General features: G+C 38.3%; 1 protein-coding gene across 1 annotated transcript; it reads left to right on the top strand.

The window, feature by feature from the left end:
* LOC121255328 (protein ACCUMULATION AND REPLICATION OF CHLOROPLASTS 3) lies at positions 1–26,358 on the top strand. The gene is given in 17 exon segments (XM_041155590.1): positions 1–393; positions 396–501; positions 5,047–5,105; positions 5,383–5,447; positions 5,595–5,729; positions 9,636–9,684; positions 17,938–18,050; positions 18,129–18,200; positions 18,456–18,566; positions 19,953–20,134; positions 21,977–22,261; positions 22,366–22,451; positions 22,609–23,012; positions 24,532–24,636; positions 24,740–24,877; positions 25,799–25,965; positions 26,143–26,358. Coding segments are annotated over 17 exon segments (2,385 nt in total). The 5' UTR covers positions 1–158; the 3' UTR covers positions 26,216–26,358.
* The last annotated feature ends 447 nt before the right edge of the window (positions 26,359–26,805 follow it).

The following is a 26,805-nucleotide window of genomic DNA, read 5'->3' as shown; positions in this document are numbered from 1 at the left end:
TTTGACTGTCTTCCTCTTCGACAATCGACACTCATACTGGTTCACTTCTATCGACACCGTCCAAATTAACAACTCCTGCCTTCTGCCTTCTGCCCGTCGAAACCCTCCGCCCCGTCTGCCGAATATAGGATTGACAACGCGGAAACCTGTTCCAGACCATGCACATTTCTATGCAGCTTCCCGTATTTTTAGGTTTCCGCTCCTTATCTCGGGCATTCTTATGCCCTTATTCTTCAAAGCGTGTCTTCTACGGAAGGTTCCCGAAATATGGCGTAAGGCTGAAGAATAGCAGAACTTTGAAGCAGTTTGTCCGACTTGTAATGAGTTCGGAGAAAGACGGTTTATCGAATGAATTCGACGAAGGCAACGATGTTGAAGTGAATGGTGAGGATATAGGGGCGATTCTGAGTTTGTTGAGGTGATTGGCATTGGGAGTAGGAAGGACGCCGTTCTTGATTTCTGTTTGGGCTCGCCTTTGAAGTCCTCCTCATTGCGGTTTTGGTGAGCCGAGGAAAACTTTCTTTGTCGTTCTGATTCTAACTTGCTATGTTTGTTTTGGATATTATGGTGAATGAGGATTTTCGGCGAAACGTGATAATGGGTTGTTGCATCTATACATTTCTAGCATGTTGCTATATGGTTCTTGGTTTTGGATTGGAGTGCGCAGCGTTGTGGTTTTAAATGCGATTCCTTGGGCTCGTTTGGCAACATATCTCTCTTTTTTTTTAATGTATGAATTTTGCTTTTTTGTTCCAAAAAATGTGAATAAAATAAAAATGTGGGGAAGTTTGTTTGGTAACTAGTGTTAATCCATGAATATAAATATATGGAGATGTAGGACATCATAATAAAATGGTGTGATAGTTCTAAAAACCTAAGGTGTCTCTTCTAATTGAGCGAATATAGTGAAGGACAAAACCCAGGGCCCAGATGGATTTTCTTTGGCTTTCTTTCAAGAGTATTGGGATGTAGTGAATGATAATGTGATGCAGGTTTTTCAAGAGTTTCATCTTTGTCACAAGTTTGAGAAGTCCCTTAATGCCACTTTTATTGCTCTCATCCCGAAAATTGTGGGGGCCATGAAATTGAAAGATTTTCGACCTATAAGTTTGGTAGGTGGGATTTATAAAATCATTTCGAAGGTGCTAGCAAATCGCATCTGTTTGGTGATGGATAAAATAATCTCCAAACCTCAAAATGCCTTTGTTCGGGGTCAAAAAATTTTGGATTCAGTTTTGATAGCAAATGAGTGCTTGGACAGCCGGTTGAGGGATGGTATACCGGGAGTCCTTTGCAAGCTGGACGTGGAGAAGGCCTATGACCACGTGAGCAGGGATTTTTGTTTTATATGTTATGGAGATGTGGTTTTGGAGGTAGGTGGTGTGGCTGGATTAAACATTGTGTTTCGACCGCCCGATTCTCTGTGCTAGTCAATGGCAAACCTTGTGGATTTTTTCAGAGTTTGAGGGATTTGAGACAAGGGAACCCATTATCTCATTTTCTATTTGTTTTAGTAATGGGGGCTTTGAGTCGTATGGTGGAAGCTGCTTTAAGGGGTGGTTTTTTGCTGGTTTTTCAGTGGGAAGCAATAGCAATGGGTTATCCATCTCCCATTTATTGTATGCGGATGACACTTTAATTTTCAGTGATGCTGGCAGCGGATATATTCAAGCTTTAAGGTCTGTACTTTTGTGTTTTGAAGTGGTTTCGGGTTTCAAGGTGAATTGGGGAAAGTCAGAATTGGTCCCGGTTTGGGAGATGGAGAATATTAACCATCTAGCTGATTTGTTGGGTTGTAAAGTGGCTGCTCTTTCTATGAATTACCTCGGACTTCCTGTGGGAGCCTCTTTTAAAGCAAAAACTATTTGGGATGAAGTAGTAGAGAAGGTAGAAAAAAGATTGTCGGGTTGGAAGCGGCTTTACCTTTCAAAAGGTGGGAGATTAACTCTTGTCAAAAGTACCATTTCCAATCTTCCTACGTACTATCTCTCTTTATTTCCTTTACTGGTGGGGGTGGCTAATCCGATTGAAAATTTTTTAGAACTTTTTTGTGGGGTGGTATGGGTGAGGAATACAAGTTTCATCTTGTGGGTTGGCCAAAAGTGTGCAGTCCAAAGGAGATGGGAGGCTTGGGGGTGGGTAACTTAAGTACTTTCAATAAAGCCCTATTAGGAAAGTGGTTGTGGAGATTCCAATTGGAGGAGGATTCATTGTGGAGAATGGTAGTAGATGGGAAGTATGGTTGTGATTGGGTTGGTGTTCTAACGAGGGTAAGGGGACTTATGGAGTGAGTCTTTGGAAGTTTATTAGAAAGGGGTGGAAGGCGTTTGCAACACACACCAGTTTGGAGGTTGGTGAGGGCACAATAATTAGTTTTTGGTTTAATGAATGATGTGGAGAGAGAGCTTTGTTTTATGCATTTCCAAGAGTTTTCAGATTAGACTGAAATCAACATGCTGCTGTTTCAGATGTGTTATGTCGAGCCAATGGCACAGTGTACCGGAATCTAACCTTTTCCAGAAATGTGCAGGATTGGGAAGTTGAGGAGATAGCAGGTTTTTTCAGTTTTCTTTATTTCAGGAAGCTAGGAGGATTTGGGAGAGATAGAATGCTGTGGAAACATTCAGGGAACAAAAAAATTTTCTGTCAAATTCTTCTATAAGGTGCTGCAAGACCATTAGCCCATAGTGTACCCATGGAAGGGTATATGGAGAGTTCTAGTGCCACCTAAAGTTGCATTTTTTACTTGGACTGCTGCTTTAGGTAAGATTTTGACTGCTGACAATTTAAGAAAACGAGGGATGATTATATTGGAGTGGTGCTACTTATGTAAGAAAGATGGTTAATTGATTGATCATATTTTTCTGCATTGTGAGATGGCGAGGGAATTATGGGATGGCATTATCAGTAGGGTTGGGTTGACTTGGGTTATGCCTAAGAGTGTGGTGGACCTCCTAGCATGTTGGAATAGGCAACATCATAGCTCTCAGTTGGCTGTGACATGTAGGATGGTTCATTTGTGCCTATTGTGGTGTATTTGGTTGGAAAGAAATGAGAGATGCTTCAACAACAAGGAGAGAACAGTGGGGGAAAATCCGGAACTTTTTTGCATTTTCTTTGGTTCAATGGTTTTCTTCTGCTATTGTATTAAAGGGAGGGAATGCTCAAGTTTTTGCTTTCTTTTCAACTTGCTAGAGTGTAATTAGATGTCTCTTTTGTATACTTCCTGTGTACATGAGCTTTGCCTAGTTAGGCCGAAAATACACATTAGAATGTAATTTTGGGCTTTTTGTATGTTGACCCATTTTGCATTGGCCCGGACCGATAGATAATGGTCAGGTCTAGTCTATAGAGGTAATCGGTCTGGTCTTGGGCTGGAAAATGGGTGGACCGAAAATTTCGGTCCTGTCCAAAAATTCCCTCATGGACTGACCAGACCAGACTGATTACACCCCTAAGCTTGACTACCTCACAGTGTTGAAAGCTCAACTAATGTACTTCTTTAAGGGCATGCAGTAAGCAACCTTTGGAGCTGATTCTATCTTCCATTATTAGCATTCTTGATCATGTCTAAGCTGGTGATGGAGCTGTTGGCTTGCGTGGAGAGGTTCGTTCGGTGGACACTATTCGACATATTCATATTGGAGTGCCCTTCCTATACCTGATGGGTTTGATTAGGGCAATGTAGGGGGGGGGGGGGGGGCGCTTCTCTTCTATGTCTTTTTTTCTTGAAATTTCTTTTCTAGAACTTTGTAACGTAAATCTTAGTTTCTCTTTGCTGATCTTTTGTATACATCCCATGTTCTAGACCCATCTTTCATATTTTTTAATTAAATTTCTTATTGCTTACTAAAAGAAGGCACCAATAGTATTTCTTGGTACTTTCTTGATAAATGCAATAAGAAGCTAAGACAATCAAGATGTTGTGTTCCGAGGGAAGACCAATTATCAAATAGGGCTGGGCAACGAGCTCCTGCAACTGGGCCTGTCCAGCTATGCCCTATGATTATACTTATCAAGAAGATTTAGGCTACATTTAGATGTTGAGGTGATCTCAGATGATTTGTGAATAGTAGTGAAAAAGTAATGAATAGTTTGCGAATAGTAGTGAACTTCACTTACCAAACACAGTCTGGTGGATCTTTTGTGGGTTATCCTACACTGTTTTGATTATTTTGAAGTGATTCTACTGGGCTCAAAACTCTCCTTTGTATACTTATTTGTTAGTGAAAAAGAGAAATAGCATGTTACAATAATATAGATGTCATAGACACTCAATACTGGAGACCATAAACAATAAAAACCAACATTGGCTGACCTGTACAAAACAGCAAATTGTACGGCAAGAGTATTCATTATTAGAGCAAACATCATACTCCACCACACATTCCACAGTTACTACATTCCAACGAAATCACCATCGCCATTGAGCTTCAACACAGAGAGAATTCAAAAGGAAAATAAGAGTTAAAAGATTCAACTTTTTAGGAGAGGTTTGGATGGTGAGTTGATATGAGATAAGATGAGATGAAAGTTGAAAGTTGCATAAAATATTGTTAGAATATTATTTTTGTTTTGGGATTTGAAAAAGTTGATTGTTTATTGTATCTTGAGTGGGAGCTTGGTAATATTGTAATAATTAGATGAGATAAGATGAGTTGAGATGCTTCTTGTATCCAAACAACCCCTTAATCAATGCTGGTTTCAGTTTGTTGAACTACTTGCGCCTAGGCTGAAGGATGTGTTCCTTGATTTCTCTTTGGGAGGATGCCTCTCTCTTACAGCTTTGAGTTCCTCTATGTATGGTTCAGTTTTTAGATGATGTAAACTTTAGGGGCTATGTTTATTCTCTTATATTTTTCTTCTTCATTTCTTTTTGGAGTTTTCCTTGTGCATTAGTTGCATCTCTTTGTGATTTCAGTATATTTTTTGCATATAGAACTAGTTATATTCTTGAAATGTTCCAGGATTAGTCAATTATCCTCCAATGATCGTACTTGAGATTTTGTGTCTATGATATATCCATCATTATCAACTGTTTTGCAGGAATATTCTCATGAAAGATTCATCAAAGGCGAAATTACAACAAAGGTTCACTGGAAAAGGTTAATTCTTTCTTCATGTTTTTCCTAAGTTGGTCTAGAGTTGCGGTAAAAGATATACAATCTTGCTGGAAATTTCATTCTTATATGGAGGCAAGCCATGATGCTGTGCAAAGTAACTGAAACTCCTATGTATTGTGAAGGATAAGATATTCTATTTATTTTTGGACAGCAAAATATGATACTAAATCTATACCATAATCTACACTCTTATCAAATCATATGAATGTCGTATGCAATCGAAGTTCTTATCTATTTATCCTTTGGATTACTTTCGCAGATCTTACTCCAAGGATTCTTGAAGCTTCACTATTCATACAATTGCATTCAAAAGCTATTATCCTTGTTTGTACATTCCTTACCTGTTACTCTTGTATTTATGATTCTGATATCATTTTGGATAAATTTTGTATATTTTTCATTCAACAAAAGTTTTCTGCTACATAAATTGCCCTGGTAACGATTCTTTTTTATTTTATTTTTTTTCACTAGGTGGCTAGTGCAGGATATGGCTTGGATCACATTGCTGCAGTCGATATTCTTAGAACAATAAGATCTGTAAATGGATTCATTGTTGTGATTATTTTAAAGCCGTTCAGCTTTGAAGGACAGAGGCGCCATGATGAGGTAGTGTGTGCTTGTGAACTATCAAGAGTAAAAATAATAATTAGGATTTATACAGAAACCATTCTTCGATAACATCCATTTTGCTTTATATATTCTTGTCTCTTGGATTTGTATGGAGCAATCTAAATCTTTTAAAGTTGTAGTAAGGTGCAGGGTTATATGAGAGAATGTTTTCTATGTTTTTTTGGTTTTTTGAAATATCTAATGCATTTAGTTTACTTTGACAACACTACCGTTTAAAATTTTCCAACTTTCTCAAAAGGTGCTAATTTGTTTGAAGTCGTGCCTTATCAATTAGGGAGACATATTGGAAATGGAATGATAAGTGGTTGAAAGCTTGAGGTCCCAAGATACCATAAAAATAAAAGTATTGTAAAGGAATATGTTGTCTGTTTCTCTAAGAAGTAATAGAGATGTAATTGTTGATCAATTGTAGATGGGTATTTTTCTGTTTACACAAAGCCCTTAGGCCATCTAGTATTAGTTTTAACATGGCTTTTGCCAGTTGGACGAAATTTCAGGGATTAGTATTCGGGATCTATTTTTGATTGGTGTCGGGTATCTGGAACAGAGTCCCGACTAATCCCTGGGGTGCGCATGCTCTCGGTGAGGAGCTTCTTACAAGTATACCTCGGGTAATTCAAGGAGAGATTTCCCTAGTTTGATGGTCCATAGAAATTGTTTGCACCCGAGTTTGTTGAACCTTATACATGCTCCACCAAGATCAAGACTCTTACCACTCAGGCCAACCTCTAGGGTTTAGTAGTTGGCATCAATGGAAAATTATCTATCCCAAGCAAGTGCATTTGGAGTAAGGTGCCTTCCTAAGTTATTTATTTATTTATTTATTTTTTTAATTTCGGTTGGATAGCATCTTTGGGAAGATTTTGACCATGAACAACTTAAAAAAAAGTGGACTTATTATTATGGGTTATTGTATATGTGTAAGAAAAGTGGTAAATCAGTGGATCATGTATTACTTCACTGTGAGGTGCCAAGAGGGCTATGAGATGAGATCCTTAGCTGAACTGGACTTGCATGGTTAGTTTAGGATGGCTGTGGATCTTTTTGCTTGTTGGAAAGGCCTTCTGGGCAACCCACATTTCACTGGTTATATGGAGAATAATTCCTTGCCTCGCCTCATGTGGTGCATTTGGCTTGAAAGAAATGATCGGAGCTTTACTACGTTTGGGTAGTGAGAAGATTTGTAAATAGTAGTGAAAAAGTAATGAAAAAGTAATAATAGAATATTAAATAGTAGTGAAAAGTAATGAATAGTAATAACAAGTAGGTGAAAAGTAATAATAAAGTAATGAATAATAGTGAAGTATTCAGAGAATACCTGAGGTATTCTTGATGCCGAACTTAGGAAGCACTCTCTAGATGAGTTTAGAAGTTTCTTTTTTCATACCTTATTTCTTTGCGCTTTTGTCATTGTACTTGATGGATTTACTCTTCATGACTTTCTTGTATCATTTTCTAGCGCTTAACTTGTAATAGGTGTTCTCTTTTACATACTCCCTGTGTACTTGGGCAATATCTGTTTACTTGTTTCAATAAAATTTTAGGGCCTTTTCTTTCAAGATGCTAGGAGATTTGATCATCCTTCTTGGCATCACTCAAGCCACTCCCACCCAAGCAAAGAACTCATTCCACAAGGTCATGGCAATGTCACAGTGAAATAGTAGATGATCAATGGATTCCCCACTCTTTCTGCACATGCAACATCAATCCATGACAATGACTCGGTATTTCCTTTAAATTGTCTAAGTAAGAATCTTCCCCAAGGAAGTCGTCTATACAAAGAAGATTGCGTCTAGGGGAGCCTTTGTCTTCATAATGCTCTTCCACAGGAATGGGCTTGCATTATGCGTGTTAAGGGATTGGTAGAATGAGTGGATGGTGAACTTCCCTTTCTTAGAGAGGTGCCCAAGAAATCTTATATTCAACTTCCCCCCATATGAGTAGAGTACACAAGAATAAAGAACTCCGGAAAAGTGTCGACTTCCCAATCTTGAGCATTTCTATAGAATGTTACACACCATTGAGGAACACCATTAGATAAGTCTAAAAGGTCAAGCAATCGTGACATTCCTACATTCTCGCTAAACGAAAGATTTTTGGATCAACTTCCTTGAGTGCCCTATCACCACCCCATATGTTATGCTAGAATTTAATTCTGGAACCATACCCACACGACACATGCCTATTGGTTTTTATTTTTTGGTTTTTGTTTTTAAATAGGTCAAATGGGTGTGTCGGGTCAACTTGTGAAATAGGCCTGTCAGGTTCGGGTTGAGGTGATTGACCTGTTTAATTGTTTGGGTCAGGTCGTTTTTCAGGTTGACTAAAACTGACCCGACTCCGACCCAATTGACAGTCCTAAATTGGTGTTGCTCATGCTAAGGATGCTTTTGTAGTTTTTGGTGATATCTAATGACCTCCCACAGTGGAATGTTAGCTTCATCAGAGCAGCTCATGAGTTGGAGGTAGAGAAGCCTTTACTGCATTCTTTAATCTGCTTTACTCCATTAGTGTGAGATGAGGAGGTGGATACAAGCTCCTTTGGGCTTTTTCCAAGAAAGGGATATTCAAGGCCCCTCTTTCTATAATGCACTTGTCTCTAATGGTAACAATTCATTTCCTTGGATGAGTATTTATAAGGTACCTCTGAGAGCTGCAGCTTTTGCAAGGAGAGCTTCTTTGAAGAAGATCCTCACCTTGGATAATTTGAGAAAAAAGCACATTATTGTGATTTACTAGTGCTGCATGTATAAGAAAAGTGGGTAGTCTGTAAATCATCCTATATTCCATTGCAAGGTGGCTAGTGCTTTGTGGAATGGTTTTTTCAGTCAGGTTGGGATGGAATTGGGTCATGCCCAATGGAATAGTGAATCTTTTTGCTTGCCCACCAGGTGGCCATTCCAGTTTTCTGTTTTCTTTTTCTAAGTTAGATATATTTAAATAAAAAATATGTTTTCATCATAAATATTTGATTTATTATTATTTTTTAAAAAATTAATTAGTTTACAAAATTAAATTTGACAGTTGGCAATTTGTGAAGCTGCCCAGTGTTTTTTGATTAACCTTGATGGAAGAAAAAAATTTCAAATGGGTTCTCGTTCTAATGGACTTCTAAGTCGTACCACATGTGGTTAATTCTCAATACAATTCCACAGGATCTTAAACCTAAGAACCCCTTAGCACAAGGGTGTTTGATTGAAATTTCTTAAATCTATGTAATTAGTTGACTACTTGATCTTCATGTTGCATTACTCTAATAAATTGAGTTAATAGGCTAAATATATTACCATCCTGTTTTTTAAACTTTTTACTATGGTATTTTGTGGGTTATTTATTATTTTACATTAATTTTAAAAATATGCAATTTACTTCAATCAGGTGTGCTTGCGCTTTGCGCCTAGGCTCTAGACAGCACTTGCGCTTAAGTCCGCTGGTGCTTTTTACAACACTGTATAAGTCCTGTGTACTTGGATTGAGCCTTTTGTGCTTTTAACGATAATTTTCGTAACTTAAAAAATTGATTCCAAGGGTCAATCATTAACCTCCAATCTCGATCACAATTTTCGAAGCTGTTGAAAGAAGCAGGACATCATGGAACACTTCTGGCTAAAAAACTAAAAGTCACTCCTGATTATGACAGAATCCATTCCTTACGTCATACTTTATGCTATATTGAAAGTCTATGGACAATTTTTGATTACTTTTTTCATCAATTTACTGAAATCTTTCATTTAGTTGTGATCAATTTTAAATATTTCAGAGTTATGGAGAATATTATGTTTGCCCTCAGAATTTTTACATAATTGAAAGTTGGTCATATGAAATTGTATGACTATTTATATATGCATACACTAACATTGTACATATAACCCAATTTTACAGGTCAAACATTTGGTAGGAAAGCTTCGGGAGCATACAAACTTGTTTATTGGTAAGTGATGCCTCATTTCTTTTATTCGTACAACTTACCGATCAAAAAAAAAATTTCTTTTATTAGTACAACTTCCTAGACTGATTGTGTAGACCATTAGTTGTAGAATCAGATACAAACATTAAGGAAATTGAAAAAGATTGTGGTTAATGATAATATGCTTCTTGCACTTGTGGTAAACTTCTTGCCAAGGGCCTGTACACCCCCGGGATTAGTTGGGACACTGTTCCCGGACACTTGATGCCAATAAAAAAAATGCTTCTGATGTTTGGCAGAATCCTGTCTGTCGTGGCACTGGTATCAATTAACACCATGGTACTGGTAAACTTTCTTGTAATCTGTTGCAAATGGTAAAGTGCTTGCTGTCAATTGAGATGCATGCCTGTCATGGCTTACAGAAATGGGTTGGTTGAACTTGACAATTGAAACGCAAAGCATGATCATCTCGGCTCTATATGTTGCTTATTCCTATGCTTTGAAGAAGTATCTAGTTGGAAGATTTTTTTTTAATTTTTTTTCATAAGTAGTATCTAGTTGGAAGGTTAATTTGAAAAAAATGTTATTGATGAGATTTTTGTGGGGAGGTTTAGAGGCGGAGTGTAAGTTCCATCTTGTGAAGTGGTCCAATGTGTGTTTGTTAGTTACAAAAATAGGGGGTTAGAAACTTTATTTCCTTTAACCAAGCTCTTTTGGGAAAGTGGCTATATTGCCTACAAAACATATAACCTTTGGAGGGTGCTAGTGGATGCTAAGCATGGAGGTTTGAGAGGAGGTTGGTGTTCCAATGATGTAAATGAGTCATTCAGGGTTTGTCCTCGGAAGAATATTAGAAGGGATTGAGGAGATTTCACATGCTTTACCAGATTTGTGACAGGTTTGGGACCCTCTTTTGGCATGATGTGTGGTTTGGTGATCTATCTTTGAAAGATGATTTCCTCGAGTTATTTAGAATTTCTCATTTCAAGGATGCTTATGTGGTAGATCATTGTCAACTCTGGCATGATTCTATCCAGTGGTGTGTAAATTTTGTTAGGGAAGCCAATGATTGGGGCCTATCTAGCAAAGTGTATTCTAAATAAAGTCTTTTTACCATGTGCTTTGTCCTCATGATGGCTCCCCACCTTTTCCTTGGAAGCTTTTTTAAGGCGTCCATAGATTTATGTTCTTCATGTCGACAGCGGTATTAAGGGTTGTAGTTGCAGTCAACCGATGTTGCATGTGTAAAAAGAGTGGGAAACTGTGGATGGCCTTCCACTACATTGTAAGTTTGCTAGCATTTTACGAAGCATGGTTTTTGGTCTATTTGGGAGACATTGGTTTATGTTGTTGAGTGGTGGTACTTCCAGTATGTTGGAAAGGGTAGTTTGATAGTCATCAAGCACTTTATTCTGAAGAATGATCCTGGCTCGTTTACTGTGATGTTTATGGTGAATCAAAATGCGTGCAGTTTCAAGGATTGTGAGAAGTCAAGAGTTGGAGCTCTTTCTAAATACCTTGTATCGAGTCTATTTCTACTTTTCATGAATTTTTTGCAATTTTTTTTCATTTTTAAATAGCTTCATGGATCTCATGTATACTTCTTGTGTGCTGAGGTAACACCTATCTTTTAGCAATAAAATTTCTGTTACTTATGAAAGGAAGAAAGACAAATTGTAAAATGAAGCCTGCATACCCATTAAATTTTGTTTTTCACAAGTGTACCCATTAAATTTGTAAAGTGGAATTATTGTTTGGTTGGGATGTTTTAGTCCAGTTATAAAGAAGAGTATAAAAAAACATTAACTAGTCATTAAATTTGTAAAGTGGAATTATTGTTTGGTTGGGATGATTTAGTCCAGTTATAAAGAAGAGTATAAAAGAACATTATCTGGTTAATTACAGTTAGTTAACTACTTTGTTGATGAATTTGCTAGACTTATGGATATGTTTGGTTGAGAGAATCTTAAGAATGTTCAGAGAGGCTTTTTTTTTTAGATGTATTGTTTATATGGTTTTGTGAAAGTAGATGGAAAAATTTCAATATTTATTTTTGTAATATGTTTTGTATGGGGGTTTGTGAAAGTGGATGCATAGAGTTGAAAAGTTGAGTGAATATAATCTTTTATGGTAGTTTTTGTTTTGATTTTTGTAAAAGTTGTTATGGTTTTTATGATTTTAACTTGTCAATGAAATCAAATAAGGATTTTTTTTTTTTTTTGATAAGTAAATGATTTTATTAATGATGATAGGCATAGCCCAAGTACACAAGATGGTATACAAGAGATAAGACCTATCTAGGTTGTAGTAATGGAAACAAGAAAGTCATGAAAATCTAGGCCGTTAAAATCTATAGCTATGACCCGTAGAAATAAAGTTCTAAAATAGAAGGATCAAAGTTCCTCTTTTGTCCGCTCCTTATCTTTAAATGTCCGGTTGTTGCGCTCCTGCCATATGCACCACATAATGTAGATAGGGACTATCTTCTACATGACTTTGATTTGTGGAACACCTCCTAGAAGTGTCCAGCTGGCCAAAACCGTAACCATTGTGGCGGGCATTACCCAAGCTAACTCTATTTGGCAAAACACTTCAATCCACAATGCTCGAGCTATCTCGCAATGTAATAAGAGATGATCCACCGCCTCACCAGATTTCTTGCACATGTAGCACCAATCTAGTATAATTACCTTGTGCTTCCTCAGCTTATCTGTTGGCAGTTCCTAGGGAAGCTGTTCAAGTAAAGAAGGCCACTTTGGGGGGCGCCTTATTCCGCCAGATTCTTCTCCATGGGAACTGATTATTCGGTAAGTATGTAAGGGACTTGTAGAAGGATCGAATCGAGAATGTACCCTTACCTGTAGGTACCCACCACAACTTGTCCGATTGTTGTCCATTCGGTTTTGTAGAAAACAATAGGCTAAAGAATTCTTCAAACTTGCCTACTTCCCAATCTTGTGTTGCCCTATCGAAAGTGATGTTCCATTGGACTTGATCTCCCAATAACACCATGAGATCTGCTACTGAAGCTTCTTGATCACATGCCACCCGGAAAACTGAGGGAAAGGAATCCTTTAGGCCATCATCCCACACCATATGTCACTCCAAAATTTTATTTTAGAGCCCGCACCCAGCACAAGTTTATTTTGGCGAGTGAAAACCTCCCATGCTCGTCTAATGTGCTTTCAAACTCCCACTCCATAAGCCCCATTCACCTCTTCAGTACACCAGCCACCCCCACAAACTTCCATATTTGCAGTCAACCACCAACTTCCGTAGGGCTTTTGGCTCCATGTTATATCTCCATAAACATTTTCCAAGTAAAGCCCTATTGAAAGTTCTCATTTTTAATTCCAAACCCATCATAGGAGATTGGCTTGCATACCTTGTCTTAACTGACTAGATGGAATTTGAATTCATCCCTCACACCACTTCATAAGAAATCACGATGAAATTTTTCAATCCCGGCTGCCAAGCTAGCTGGAATTGGGAATAGAGACAAAAAATATGTTGGTAAGTTAGAGAGAGTACTCTTAATTAAAGTTATCTGGCCACCTTTCGACAAGCACAACCTCTTCCACCCTGCAAATCTTTGTTCTATCTTCTCGATCATTGTATCCCATATTGATAAAGCCCTTGAGGTGGCCCCCAGCAGAAGTCCAAGGGATTCATTTTTTTTTTTGATAAGTCCAAGGGATTCATGGGGAGAGAGGAAACCTTACATCCAAGCGTGCTGGCAAATTGCCAAATGTTGCTAACGTTCGCAACTGGCACTAATGCCGATTTATCAAAGTTCACTTTCAGACCTAGCGCTGCTTCGAAATAGAGTAGAATTGCCTTCAATGCTTGGAGCTGGTTTTGATCTTGCTCACAGAATACTAGTGTGTCATTTGCAATAGTAAGTGAGAAATATTAATAAGACCCCTATGAGGGTCACCAACCTAAAGGCCAGCCACAAAGCCATTCATAACCAATGCTGATGTCATCCTACTAAGCGCCTCCATAATAATTACATAGAGAAGTGGGGACAATGGATCTTCTTGTCTTAGGCCTCGGGAATTGTTAAAGAAGCCAATTGGACTGCCATTTATCAAAATTGAGAATCTTGCTGTTGAAATGCACTATCTGATCCACGAATACCATCTCTCCCCAAATTTGCATGTCCCGAACAAATAGAGTAGGAAATCCCAGTTTACGTGATCGTAGACCTATCCAGCTTACATATGATCCCTGTGATACTAGATCTTAATCTACTATCGAGGCATTCATTGGCGATAAGAATTGAGTCTAGAATTTGTCTGCCCCTTACAAATGCATTCTGTGGTTTCGTGATGATCTTACCAAATACCTCCCCTAAGTGATTTGCAAGCACCTTGGAGATAATTTGTACACCCCATTGACGAGGCTAACGGGCCTATAATTCTCTACCTCTGTTGCTCTGCTCTGCTTAGGAATCAATGCAATAAAAGTGGCAATTATGTTTTTCTCAAATTTTCCAGCTGAAAATATTTCATGGAACACACTCATTATATCCTCTTTCACAACCTCCCAACATGTTTGGAAAAGCTGTCTGGGCCTGGTGCTTTGTCCTTGACCATTCTTCTTACCACACCATAAATCTCTGCCTCCTCAAAAGGCCTTTCCAACCAAGAAGCAATATGTGGCTCAATAGACTCAAAACCTAGTCCATCAAGCTTTGGCCTCCACCCCTCTTGTTCTGTAAGCAGATGTTCAAAAAAATCAGCAACATGTTCTCGAATCACGGGAGCCTCCATGCAATCCACACCATCGATATGTAACATCTCAATGGTATTAGTTCTCCTACGAGAATTAGCTACTCTGTGGAAAAACTTCGTACTTCGGTCTCCTTCTCTCAGCCACAATGCTCTTGATTTTTGGTAGTGCTAAGAGATCTCCTCTTACCTTCTCTAATTTTGAAACCAACTCTATCTTTCAAGATCTCTCTTCTTGGGAAAGAACCATATCCTCATGTATCGTATCTAGCTCCTGTATCTCCTCCCACATGGTTTGGTTTTCTTGTGCTCCCCTATGTCTCTGAAGGATTGAGTATTCCAAAGCTTTAAGTCGTTCTTTAAAACTTTTAGTTTACCTGCAAGGATGTAAGAGGGGGGTGCCATGAAACTAGTAAGATGACCACCATTGCCTTACCCTGTCCACAAAGCCTTCAGCTTTCAGCCACATGTTTTCGAATTTAAAATATTGGCACCCTCCTTGGATACCACCACAATCTAGCAAGATGGGAAAATAGTCCGAGCAAATGCGAGGCAACCTCTTTTGGCACACATCCCGATAATGCATTTTCCAATCCAGTGAGATTAAAAATCTATCCAGTTGAGACCATGTCTGAGTATTAGACCAAGTGAAAGAACCCCCCATGAGAGGAAGATCCACCAGATTCAAATAAAAAATACATTCTGAAAATTCTATCATTGCTAGGTGCAGCCTACTCTCTCCAAATTGCTCTCTTGGGAATCTTATGACATTAAAATCTCCACCCATACACCATGGAAGATCCCACCAGCTATGTATTCCAACAAGTTCTTCCCTTAATAGTTGTATGATATTTGTCTACATTCGGTCCATATATACTTGCAAATGCTCACAAGAAATTATCTTCCACATTTTTAAAGGAACAAGCCACTGTACACTCCCCTATGAAGTCTCCCATTTTCTTCACCACCCTTCTGTCATACATCACTAAGACTCCACCCGAAGCCCTGTTCGATGCAAGATCCACCCAATCCACATAGGGATAGCTCCAAATACTTCACACAATTTTCCTTGAAATAAATTTCAGCTTGGTTTCTTGTAAGCATACTATGTCCGCCTTCCACCCAGGAAGAATTTTTTTTTTATACAAAGACGCTTATTTGCCTCATTAAGCCCACGGACATTCCAAGACACAATTTTAAGCTTCATATAGGAGATACTATCCCCTTCCCTTTGGATCTATCTTTGCTTGAGCTACCCTCATAGTTCAATGACCACGTAAGTCTCTTTAGTTCCCATTGTTTCTTGGTCCCAAATTTCTTGAACTGAGTGTGACCCACCTCTTTCGCAGTAAGTACAGCCATAAACTATTCCTTGAAGCCCTCACACTCCATCCCCACAGAAATTTTGAATTTTCTTTACCTTGAGTAGCACCTAATCAGAGACACTAGACTCGTTTGGTAGCATACAGTTCAGGGGTATGGGCTCCCCTTCTCTAAAAGCCCACTGAGAGTTTGATGGTGTCCCCATCTCCTCCTCCCTGAAGAGATTTCTGCCCTCCAACTCAATAACAGTTCCCTCATCACTTCCAGAGAGGGGAATAAGCATTTGTGGTCCAGTAATAGTTCCCTCATCACTTCTAGAAAGGGGAATAATCATCTGTTGAGTCCCCTCAACAGCTTCCTCGGAATTCACCTCAACAACTCCCACAGAGTGGGCTTGCCTTGCTGCCTGGGCCCCAAAATGCTCCTCAGATTGTTGTAGAGCCTCCGCCGGAATGGATGGGGCTTCCTTACTGTTCATCGGCGTTGTCTTCTGGCCACAATATGCCAGAATTTCAGCGCATGGTGGTGAAGCGTTCATTTCCTTGTCCCGCACTACTTCTATCAGGTCCTCCACCGTCGTCGGCACCTTTTAGACCTCCGTCGGCGACTTCTGAACCTCCTCCAATGGTCCCTCAGCTAGATGCGGTGCTCTTGCCAACTATTCCGACGAGATTATGAGATTCCCATCGGTGATGGGCCAATGGTCACCCCTTTTTCGGACTCTCCACACGGGCTGGGGCCTAAGAGACACCTTTCCCCCTTTTTCCCCACGGGCTGAAGCCCAAACTGGTTACCCACTCTACTTGGCCCACATGGGCAGCTCTGTCCCTCTTCAGCACCCAAACTCTTACTGGATTCGTCAACTATCGGGCCTAGGCCCTTAATACGTTGCTCATTTGTTTTCTTCATTAAGCCTATTTCTCCTTCTCCCATGCCCCCACTAGGCCCAATTCTCCTTTAACTTCAACGCACCGTATTAACCAATCAACCTTATTCTACGGCATACTCAATTGCACTTTTACGTCTAGTAGTGTACTATGCACATCCCCCACTGCCATGCTAACATTAGGCCTGCCACTGCCACCCTGCCATCATACAATACGAGGAATTCTATCAGTGCCGTGTCCATTACCCTTCCTTGCAGTGGCTCCTCTCTGCGATTCCATGCCACCGCCCCTTTTTGACTTTCATAGGGTTGCTCCACCAGCAATGCCTCCTTGTATGTGTGTATTTGCGGCTGGATCCTCACCGCCGATGGTCTCATCGGTGCTTCTCCTCTGTAGGTGTTTCTCCTTTCATAGATGAACTCCCACAAAGAGCGTTCTTTTGAAGATCTTTGGAACTTTTTTCTTTTCTACTTTGAGTTTGTGGGCTAAGATCTTCGTAAGAAATGATGATAATGTATTGAATCTATTTCCAGTTTAGTTTTCATGCTTTCTAGAGTGTAGTAGGTATTTTTTTTGTATACATCATGTGTACTTGCGCTGTGCTTATTCTTAGTAATTAAAAAAAAAAAAAAAAAAAAAAAAGTTGAACTCCCACAATGCCTCCCCCCTCTTTCTCCACCCACTGGCCTCCTCCTCTTTGGGTATAAATATAAAATTCCGTCTTCCACCACCACCATATTCCACCAACGCCATGTAGCGGCTGCGACCATTGGAAGCCCTCTGCGCTATGAAGCTACGGTTGCCTTCCCTGACTGTGGTGAAAATATCTTTCTTGTCATCCCTTAGACAGTCCTCCAATACTTTTGCCAACCATTGCACTGTAGCAGACCCCAGTAACAGCTTAGTCACTGCCCTTCAGCTCCTCTCTGTAATAACCAGGAAACCTCCATCCTTCACAAGGGAAAAAAGTTTCGACTCTATTACTATGTCTTTTGAAAAGCCCATCCAAATCACTCTAACACCCCAACACTTAGTCGTGGTCCCGCTGTCACAAACTGCCCAATCTCATCAGAAATAACAAATGATTGTTTTCCATCGTCGGGTTTGGTTATACAGAGAGAAAAATTAAGAAAGAGATTTTTTTATTTTTTAATAAAAATAAATAAATAAATAAACTTTTTTCAATGAAATCTAGGTAAATAATTGGATTAAATGTTGAAATAGAACCTTTTTGAGAGTGCAATATATTTTGATTGAAGTTGAAATTTTTTTTGAATGTTTTGGTTGACCAAACATGGTGTAAGTGGCTCATTCTTTTGTTTTTTCATCAACAGACATTGACACTGACATGCTACTCAGAAAAGACTTGGTTACTCTAGATGAGGCTTTGAAAACTGCAAATAATGCTGTTTTACTAGCTACTAATGCCATATCCATTCTCATATCTGTAAGTTCAATTTTTTCTGGTATTTGTTAGGCTCTCAAAGTTTATACAATATTGCTGAAACCCAATTATATCGTTCAGGAGAAACACAGAAGACTTATTGATGTATCACATAATGACGTGGAAGAAGTTCAAGTTTCAGAACTTATAAAAGTAAGTTTCCTAAACCATGCCACCTTGATTCGTTTATTAGTTTCATGTTTTATTTTTTACTTAGGCTGTTTTTCTTGATTTATGCTTTTTTAACTATTTTATTTTGTGTTGCACTATGTTCTGTTCAAACTCAGTAGTTACAGGGAGGAACTTCAATGTTTGTCTTTTATTTCTTGAGTTTCTGTATTTCATCTCTTGTTCATTCTGGTTGTTGCCTATTCTAGTAATTTTTGTTGCTAATGCAACCATTTACAGATTTTAGAAAGATACAAGGAAGCAAAAGTTGGATTTGGAGCTGGTTACAATGCCAAAGCTTCAATTTTACAGTGTCTATATGACTGCCCTTTCCTTGGTTTTGGTGCGAAGGTACGAACTTCAATTTTGAAATCTCTATATGACTGCCCTTTCCTTTGAATGTACGAGGAAAAGCAAAGTAGACAAGTGTGCTGGTTGTCATAAAAATATCTTCTTTCCTTTTTGTAAGGTTTTTTGCTATAAGAGAGACTCTGAAGTGGATAAAGCGGTCCTTGAACATCTAATTGAAGCAATGTGGAGCCCAAAGTTAACAAGCTGTTGAAATGTCATCCCTCCATTACTCATTTATTTAATTATGTTGTGGAGTGAAGCACTTGATAACATTATTAGGGCTTATCATTAGGTTTGTGAAACCCAACCCAACTAATGAAATCTGCCCAAACCACTGAGCTTTTGGCAGATTTCTCCTCACTCATTCAAGCTGGTCCGTTGGGGAGATTGCCTCCCTCACCTACTTGACCCAATAAAAACTTCAATATATATTATCCAAGACTAATATATCTTTTTTACCTTTAGACTGAATTGAAGAGGGTTTCTTTGTCGTCGATCTACCTTTCATCAACTTCCACTTATCAACCTCTCCATCCTTTTAACTGGCTGGAATCAATTTTACATTGCCTATGCCTATTATTTTCATCAATTAAACCCTTTATTACTTATCAGGGAAAAAAAGAGAGTCTGGAATCAATGAAATAGAATATGGATTTGAAATATGACCTTTCAGATGGATGGAAGGTGAGGGGATGGGCAAAATTGCTTTTGGGTCAACAAGTTTGCCCTTTAGAATTCACGGTTGAAAAACTTAGGTCACAACTGATCATTTAAGTCCATGTCTTGATTCCTTAAAAACATTGTTTGCGTAGCCCCGACTTCAAGACTCACTTGATTCTCTGTAAAGCTGCCTGTACGTGATCTGCAATTGAATCACTTTATTTACCAGATCTTCCAAATGTGTTTGGTTGCTCAATGGGTCTTGGTCCTTTACAAATAAAGCGGCTACAGAAGCAGTGGAGGTGAAAGATGTGCTGTCACCATTGTTGGTCTTGGCAATATTGGTGTATTGCTTGGATTAAAATTGGGACCGGGGGGGGGGGGGGGGGGGGGGGGGGGGGGGGGGGGGGGGGGGGGGGGGGGGGGGGGGTGGGGTGGGTGGGAGGGAGAGTGAGAGAGTTTGGATAATCATTCTTGTGCTCACTCTAGGAGCAAAATATCTATGTGAGCAAAATATGGCTTACATTAGATTTACTGTTTGTTTAGGCTTAATATTGCTTAAATGGAAAGTTTACGGGCCAGAAAGAAACAAACCAAAGGGAGGGGTCCAAATAACATCCCAGACCCACCATTAATGTTTGTAGTCCACTACTCTTAACGGCTGCTTTTTATTTTATTTTATTTATTTTTTTGCGGAATTTGATTTATAAAAAAGTTTTTTGGTAGGATTTGAATGGCATGGTTATATGTGTCCTTGCAAGTTCGAATACTATCAGCAACAGTGATGTATATGCCTTTCTGCATACCTTCCGTCAAAGTACAGAATACACTCAGAGGATTGTATTATCCGTAATTCACGAGCCTAATCTGGAGCCCAACCTTCTACTGACAACAGTTCTTATAGTAGGGTGAGATCTCTTGCTATTGTTGCCAGCTTGTTATTGTTGTTGATTGTTTGTTGCTGAACTTCTGATAACCAATTGCTTTAAAATTGGAATTTAATATTAGAGCATAATTGATTGAATTTGTATATTGAATTTTATTTTGCTTGTTTTCTCTCTTTCTCATCGTCTTTTTTTGCGTATATCTATTGATAAATTGATTCAGAGGCCAAATAATTATCAGAGAAATGTAAAGAGAACTGGAAATCATTGCAGGTGTTTGTGGAAATCTGCTGGGCCTGAATTTGCTGATGTTACCAAGATGTCATAGCTGTCATCAGCAATTTGCAGATACAATTAAAATTTCTTCAAATTCCAACTCACTAGGGCTGTTTCTTGTGCTTGTTTAAGTCTGATACATTGCTTGTTTGTGGAGTTGAAGTCTTAAGCATGGCTATTCTTTTTAACATGCATTGTTTGGACTAGAGTAAGATTTTTCGAGGGTATTTTTTTTGTTTTGTTGACTAATTATATCTGATGTTCTATCTTTTGGGATAATTGATTGTTAGTATTGAAAATGTTCAATTTTCAAAGATCACGTGGTGGAATTTGTATCCTGATCTCCTCAAGGTGGGTTAGGGGTTAAGAACCTGCTTTGGTTCAACCGAGCACTCTTGGGGAATTGTTTACAGTTTTATGAAACAAAGAGAAACGCCTTGCAGAGAATGATGGTGGAAGCTAAATATGAGAGCAAATGGGAGGGTAGTGTTCTAAGGAGGTGCATTAGCCATATGGAGTGGTGGTCAAACATAGGGAGAGGTTGGGCAGATTTCTCTAGATTTGTCTTGTATGAAGTGGCTCTTTTTGTTTTCGTTTGGACAGGATTAAGAAGCATTTTGACCTATGATAATTTAAGGAAGATGTATTTAATAGGGATGGATTGGTATTGCATGTGTAGGAATGATGTGGAATACATCAATCATCTTTTTGCTTCAGCGTAGTGTTGATAGAGAACTGTGGCTGCAATTTCTCATCATTTTGGAGTGGTCAGTGGTGTTTTTGGACATTTGACGCAGCCAGTTCATTGGCACTGGAAGATGGTGCCCCTTTGCGTTATGTGGTGGGTGCATTTGGAGAGAATGCAATTCCCGTAATTCTTAAGATGCGAGAGAGGGATGAAATGCTTAGCACTTGGTATTTCTGAATTTCGGGCAATTCTTAATGCATAGAACAGAAAAAGAAATAAAATCATTAGTAACAAGAATTTTTTAATTTCTGAATTTCGAAAGAATTTTGCGAACATGGTGGTGGAAATGTTGGTTTGGAATTAGGGGTGTAGCTATTGGGGCCCTTGGCCCCTTCCCAAGAAAGAAAAAACTATAGGGGTTTCTAATATTCTCTCAATTGTGGGCCCTAAACTATAGTGCTCACTTGCAGTACTATTAGATAGTATATCGGAGGGTTGGGTGGACAGAATTTTTCTGACCCATTATGCACTTCTTACACTGCATGTTGAAAATTAGTAAAGGTTCCAACCACAGACCCTGCATGTGTCAAAAGCAAAATCGTGTCTGGTCAGAAACAACTAGGGAAGCCTGAAGTGCCCAAAGGAAGATGTCTTTCATCAAAAGGAAAAATAATTTCTTCGTTAGATGATCGTGATAAAATCTTCGGACTGCCTGCTCTATTTTGGTTGTAATCTTGTGTGCATTTGGTGTTTCTTGCAACAACCTATGACTCATATTCCTTGACCTGTATATATATGCCTCTGATTTTGCTCATATTTACTTGAAGCCTATACTTTCTGATTTTTTCCAGCTTACAACTGTTATTTTTTAAATTATTGATGTATGATCATGTGATTACCAGTGATACTAGGCAACGGTCTTCTAAGAAAAGTAGCATATTGTCTACACTGGCCCAGCATTTTCCTTTCGTTTTTGATCTTCTAAGGAGACACAATCCGCAGTTGAACGAAATCGAGAGAAACCATTTACATGAGAATGCAAGTCCTTGTGAGGGGATAGATTCCAGAGACTCTAGTGAGAGAGGAAATGGGATTGATGTAAACGGTACTGCTGAAGATTCTGAAAAGTACCCTGAAGAGTTTAAAGCAGTGGTTAGCAGCAATGATAATGAGTTCTATGCTTCAAGGTTTGACTGCTTTCCTCCTTTTGTGTTGGTTCACTTAATGATATGTCTGCTACAATGATCTACGTTGTGTCTTTTCCTTTATTGTCTTTGTTTGGCTTTTATAGGGATTATGATAGTGAGTCTGAACAAAGTAAGGTTGGATCATCAGAAACCACCATGTCTGCCAGTTTTTACAATGCAATTACAGAAGGTAGTGCACCGTGGGTTTATTTTTCTTTATAACTTTCTTGGATGTAAATTACCAGACATACTTGTTCTCAGATTATTCCTACAACAACTGATTACTAAATCTGGATTAGTCCAACACTTTCTGGTCTGGGTAATAATGTTTCAAGTGTGTCGTCTAGGAACTCCTGCTTTCCAAAGGGAGCCACTCATGAGTTGGAACTTGGGGCCTGCATATCAGATTGCAGAGGAGTGGGCAAAAGAAAGAGTTGTTGACACTGGAACTAAGCCAATGCTTGATAACCTGAGTGTCTTCCACCTGCCAGTTGGTGTACGACCTTCGGAGGACTTAGAAGACAATGTCAATAGCTCATTTACGACACCAAACCTTGATCCAGAAACTAGGGATGATCTGAAAGCACTGCCAGCTGCTAATTCAAGCACTTCTTCTTGGAGTGCATTGACTGATGCAGGGTTTGAAGCAATGAGGGACTTTTACAATCACACATTCACTCCACCTAAGGGAAAATATGTTGATGTTCCTAAAAAGCAAGGAGTTCTATCTGTTCGTGCAGCATCTATGTTGGTAATGTGTTGGCCCGTGAAAAAAAAATTTCAATTTGCAAGGCATGGTTATTTTCTGAAAAGCTGTCTTTTCTCAGCAGAGCATAGTGTGTTCATGTTTTATTTGGTCTTGAACCTCCATATATTGTCCTAAATTAATTCTTTTAATTACTAGTCCATAAAATCAGATGATACATCAGAAATCTGAAATAATAGATGATGAACCTTCAATTAGCTAGCGTAGATTTTCTTGTAGAAAAAAATAATAATAAAAAATTGAATTAACTGTTTGTTCTTTAGAATTTAATTTCTTAGCAAAAAGAAAATACTTGAAACACTGGTGCACGGACAATGTCTTGCTAAGCATTTTAAGTAGTATATAGTTGCAGTTTTCTTTTTAAATGGGACTATGAATAATCTAAATTTTTGGAATATTATTCAAGAAAATAAGAAGATTGTTGTGTATGCAAATTGGAATGGATCATGGTCCTCCCCTCCTTGGCCTCACACTATTTTTTGTACTTGTACTTTGCATTCCTTTGAGCATTTCTTTCATGCTTTCCGAAGACATTGTAAGATTTTTGGTTCCAAGACAATGTCTGTCAATGCTTTGAACTCTGACTTGGAGATCTATGATATGTGTGACTAGTTCATTAGCTTTTCCCTTTGGGTACTGTTTGCGTACTTGACCTCATGGCTGGGTTTTTCTGCTTTTTTGAACACTTACCAGATAACGGTAGTGAAAGTGATAATTGAACAGAAATGGCAACTCTGAAAAAGAAAAACAAAGGATTGCTATTTCTGTTGTCACTCGCTGTCCTTGCTGATATTGCACAATATACACTATCTTTGATTTCTAATACTGTATATCAAACGACAGTTGAACATCAAACCGCATACAATAGCTCTTTGAAACTGCTATCTTTTACTTGCACAATTTTGAAGCAACTTTGCAGTTTCAAATGATTTTATGACAACTAAAATTTGAAAGTCATATATCTTTTTGAAAAGTGAGCCGAAATTAATCTACCTCAAAAAAGTATTTGTTATTGTTCAGTGGCTGTCTTTCGCTTTATTCACTAATTTAATGTAATGCTACATTTCACTACTTTAATACAATGCTACATTTTTCACACCCAAGTGTCACCTGTTTTGCAGTGAAGTACTAAAACTAGAACTTTTGACTTATAGTACCCTCAAAATACCATTTATCCTCAAATAGCACTATTCTTCCAACTCCAGCAGATAAAATGGAAAGAAAACTAGTGACAGGGTATAATCTTTATGATCGGATCTTAATGGACAATGGATGTCCAATACTAGCTGTAAAGATGGATGCAAAACAAGTGATGTGGAACAATTTTGACATTTCTTTGTCTACATTTTGGAAATGTAAATTCTTTTCCGTATATCTTGAAGATGGTTTTTTAAGTCATGTGATTTATAACCTATCATTCTATCTTGAAGTTGACTTGTTCTTATGTGCTCCGGAACATTAGAGGAGGGGCTATTTCAATTCTGATTGTATAGCTTTCATGCAGGAAGCTGAAAGAGATTCTTCAAAAAAGTGGAGTCCTATTGTGGAGATGCAATACAGAGGAGGGGTTTACTGGGGGCGTTGCCAAGGAGGTCTACCTGAAGGAAAGGTGGTTGTTCTGTAAACTAACATTGAGTGACACTCAACTTCTGGATTTTGTTTGTACAAAGATAATGCAATGCTTGTTTATGATTGAATGAATACATATACAGGGACGTCTGGTTCTTGGAGATGGAAGCATATATGACGGTATATGGCGCTATGGTAAGAAATCTGGTCCAGGTACATTCTACTTCAGTAATGGGGATGTTTTCCAGGGATCTTGGCGGGAAGATGTTATGCATGGCAAGGTTTGTCTTTTTCTTTTCTACACAGTTTATTTTGAACTTGAAAGACCACCTTGTGGACCATAGGATAGTCCTACTTCACTATGGCCTATCATATTTCTGAATATTTTGAAATCAGTTCTTTTGGCCATATCTGGTTTCAACTACTGAATTAAAAAATGTAGATATTGTAAATGTTTTGGATTTTGATGGAAATTGCATGACTCTCTTGAAATGCACGGGAATGCTTGGATGATGAAAGAAACGCCTATCCAAATGCAAATGTGGATGTAAAAGTTTGGTAATTAAATATGTTGTTTTGCACCTATTAAAAAGTTAAATATGTTTATTATAGATCATATTCAAATACATGTTACCATGAAACTACATCTATAATGACTACTTTAGAATTGGAGTAAGGCATTTGTTGTATTTTTGTGTAAGCATCGTGTAAGTGGCCCTTGTTGTAATCCCTGTGAACACCTAAAAACAGTAAACAAATTTATCCCATTTTATATCTTCCAGATGTTTGCCCTTGCTGACAACAAAATTTTTTTGCTTCTGTGGGAGTTATGTTTATGTCCATGAAATTTATCTTTTGCTCCTATTAAATATTCATTGTTCTTGATTGCATAACCGGTATATGTGGTTATAAGTTCATTTTATTCTGTTTCCGTGGAGGATATACTTCAAACCAAACCAATGCATTTTTTGCTTCTATATTTAGTGAACATAAAGGATGGGAACCGCACATCCTATTAATTGCTGGTGATGAACAATAGATTGCAGTCTCTTTTGTTTTTGTCCCTACAGTAGTTGCAAACATAAATCGATTCTTATTAAAAAAAAAAAAGAAAAAGAAAAATGCACGAGTATATTTTGTTTGTTCCTTGAAGAATTCCTTGTGGGTTATCCTGAGAGATGTGGACTTTTGTGGTCATGTAGGGTTGGTTTTATTTTCACACTGGGGATCGATGGTTTGCTAACTTTTGGAAGGGAAGGGCCTATGGTGAAGGTCGTTTCTATTCAAAGTCTGGTGATGTCTTTTTTGGCCATTTCCAAGATGGATGGAGACATGGTCACTTCCTTTGTATCGACATCAATGGGAAAAGGTCTGTGTTTGCAAAAGCTTTCCTGCTCACGTTTTATCTCCCTTTTGTAGTCTTGTGATGGCAATAGCTTTTCTGATCTGCGTTTATTTCCGCTGAATTAAGTACTGACCTTATGTTTTCTAGGGATAATGAAGTCCTATTAAATGATTCACTATCTATTCATTCTGCATATTTCAGGTCTCTCGAGATTTGGGATGAAGGTGTTCTTGTAACATGTAAGCAATTGGACTCTGATATCGATACTGAATAAATTCAACTTCGTGCTTTCATCCAAAAATATTACTTTTCTAAACTCATTAATATTTTATTGAGCAGTCGTGTAAAGTTTGTACAATAGTTGTGATGATTGTATTAGTTTCCAATTTTTGTATCTTCTCACCCAGTTCCTTGTTTTTTAAAAAAAAAAAAAAAATGTACAGTTTTTGAAGCACATCTGCATGAATTTTCCTTTACTTTTTTTTTTTTTTTTTGACTTGAACCGAGAAGAAAGTTTGGAATGTCTGCTGTTCTGTATGAATTCTAGGTTATTTATCATGTAAAAATTACGTCAATAAAGTATTGATCTCAGAATTTCCAACCTAAAATGCAGTGGTGTTTTATTCTACTAATGTTCAGTTGTGTTCGTGTTTATTTGGTGGTTTCTCTGTTCCTCTCCCTATGGGATGGAGGGGGCATGCGCAGTCGGGTGTAGTGTGGAACGGGGTAGGGAGGTCAGCAGAATATAATGGAAAATTAAAATAAAATAATAAAAAAGAAAACACAAGCCACCCAATTGCAAGGGAATCCTCATAATTGTTTTGACTTTTGTGCGTCGTGACTTTTATTTAGAGACTGACTAAA

This window comes from Juglans microcarpa x Juglans regia, chromosome 3D (assembly GCF_004785595.1).
Source record: "Juglans microcarpa x Juglans regia isolate MS1-56 chromosome 3D, Jm3101_v1.0, whole genome shotgun sequence".
Taxonomy (NCBI): Eukaryota; Viridiplantae; Streptophyta; class Magnoliopsida; order Fagales; family Juglandaceae; genus Juglans; species Juglans microcarpa x Juglans regia.
This window is presented reverse-complemented; position numbering and strand designations above follow the sequence as displayed.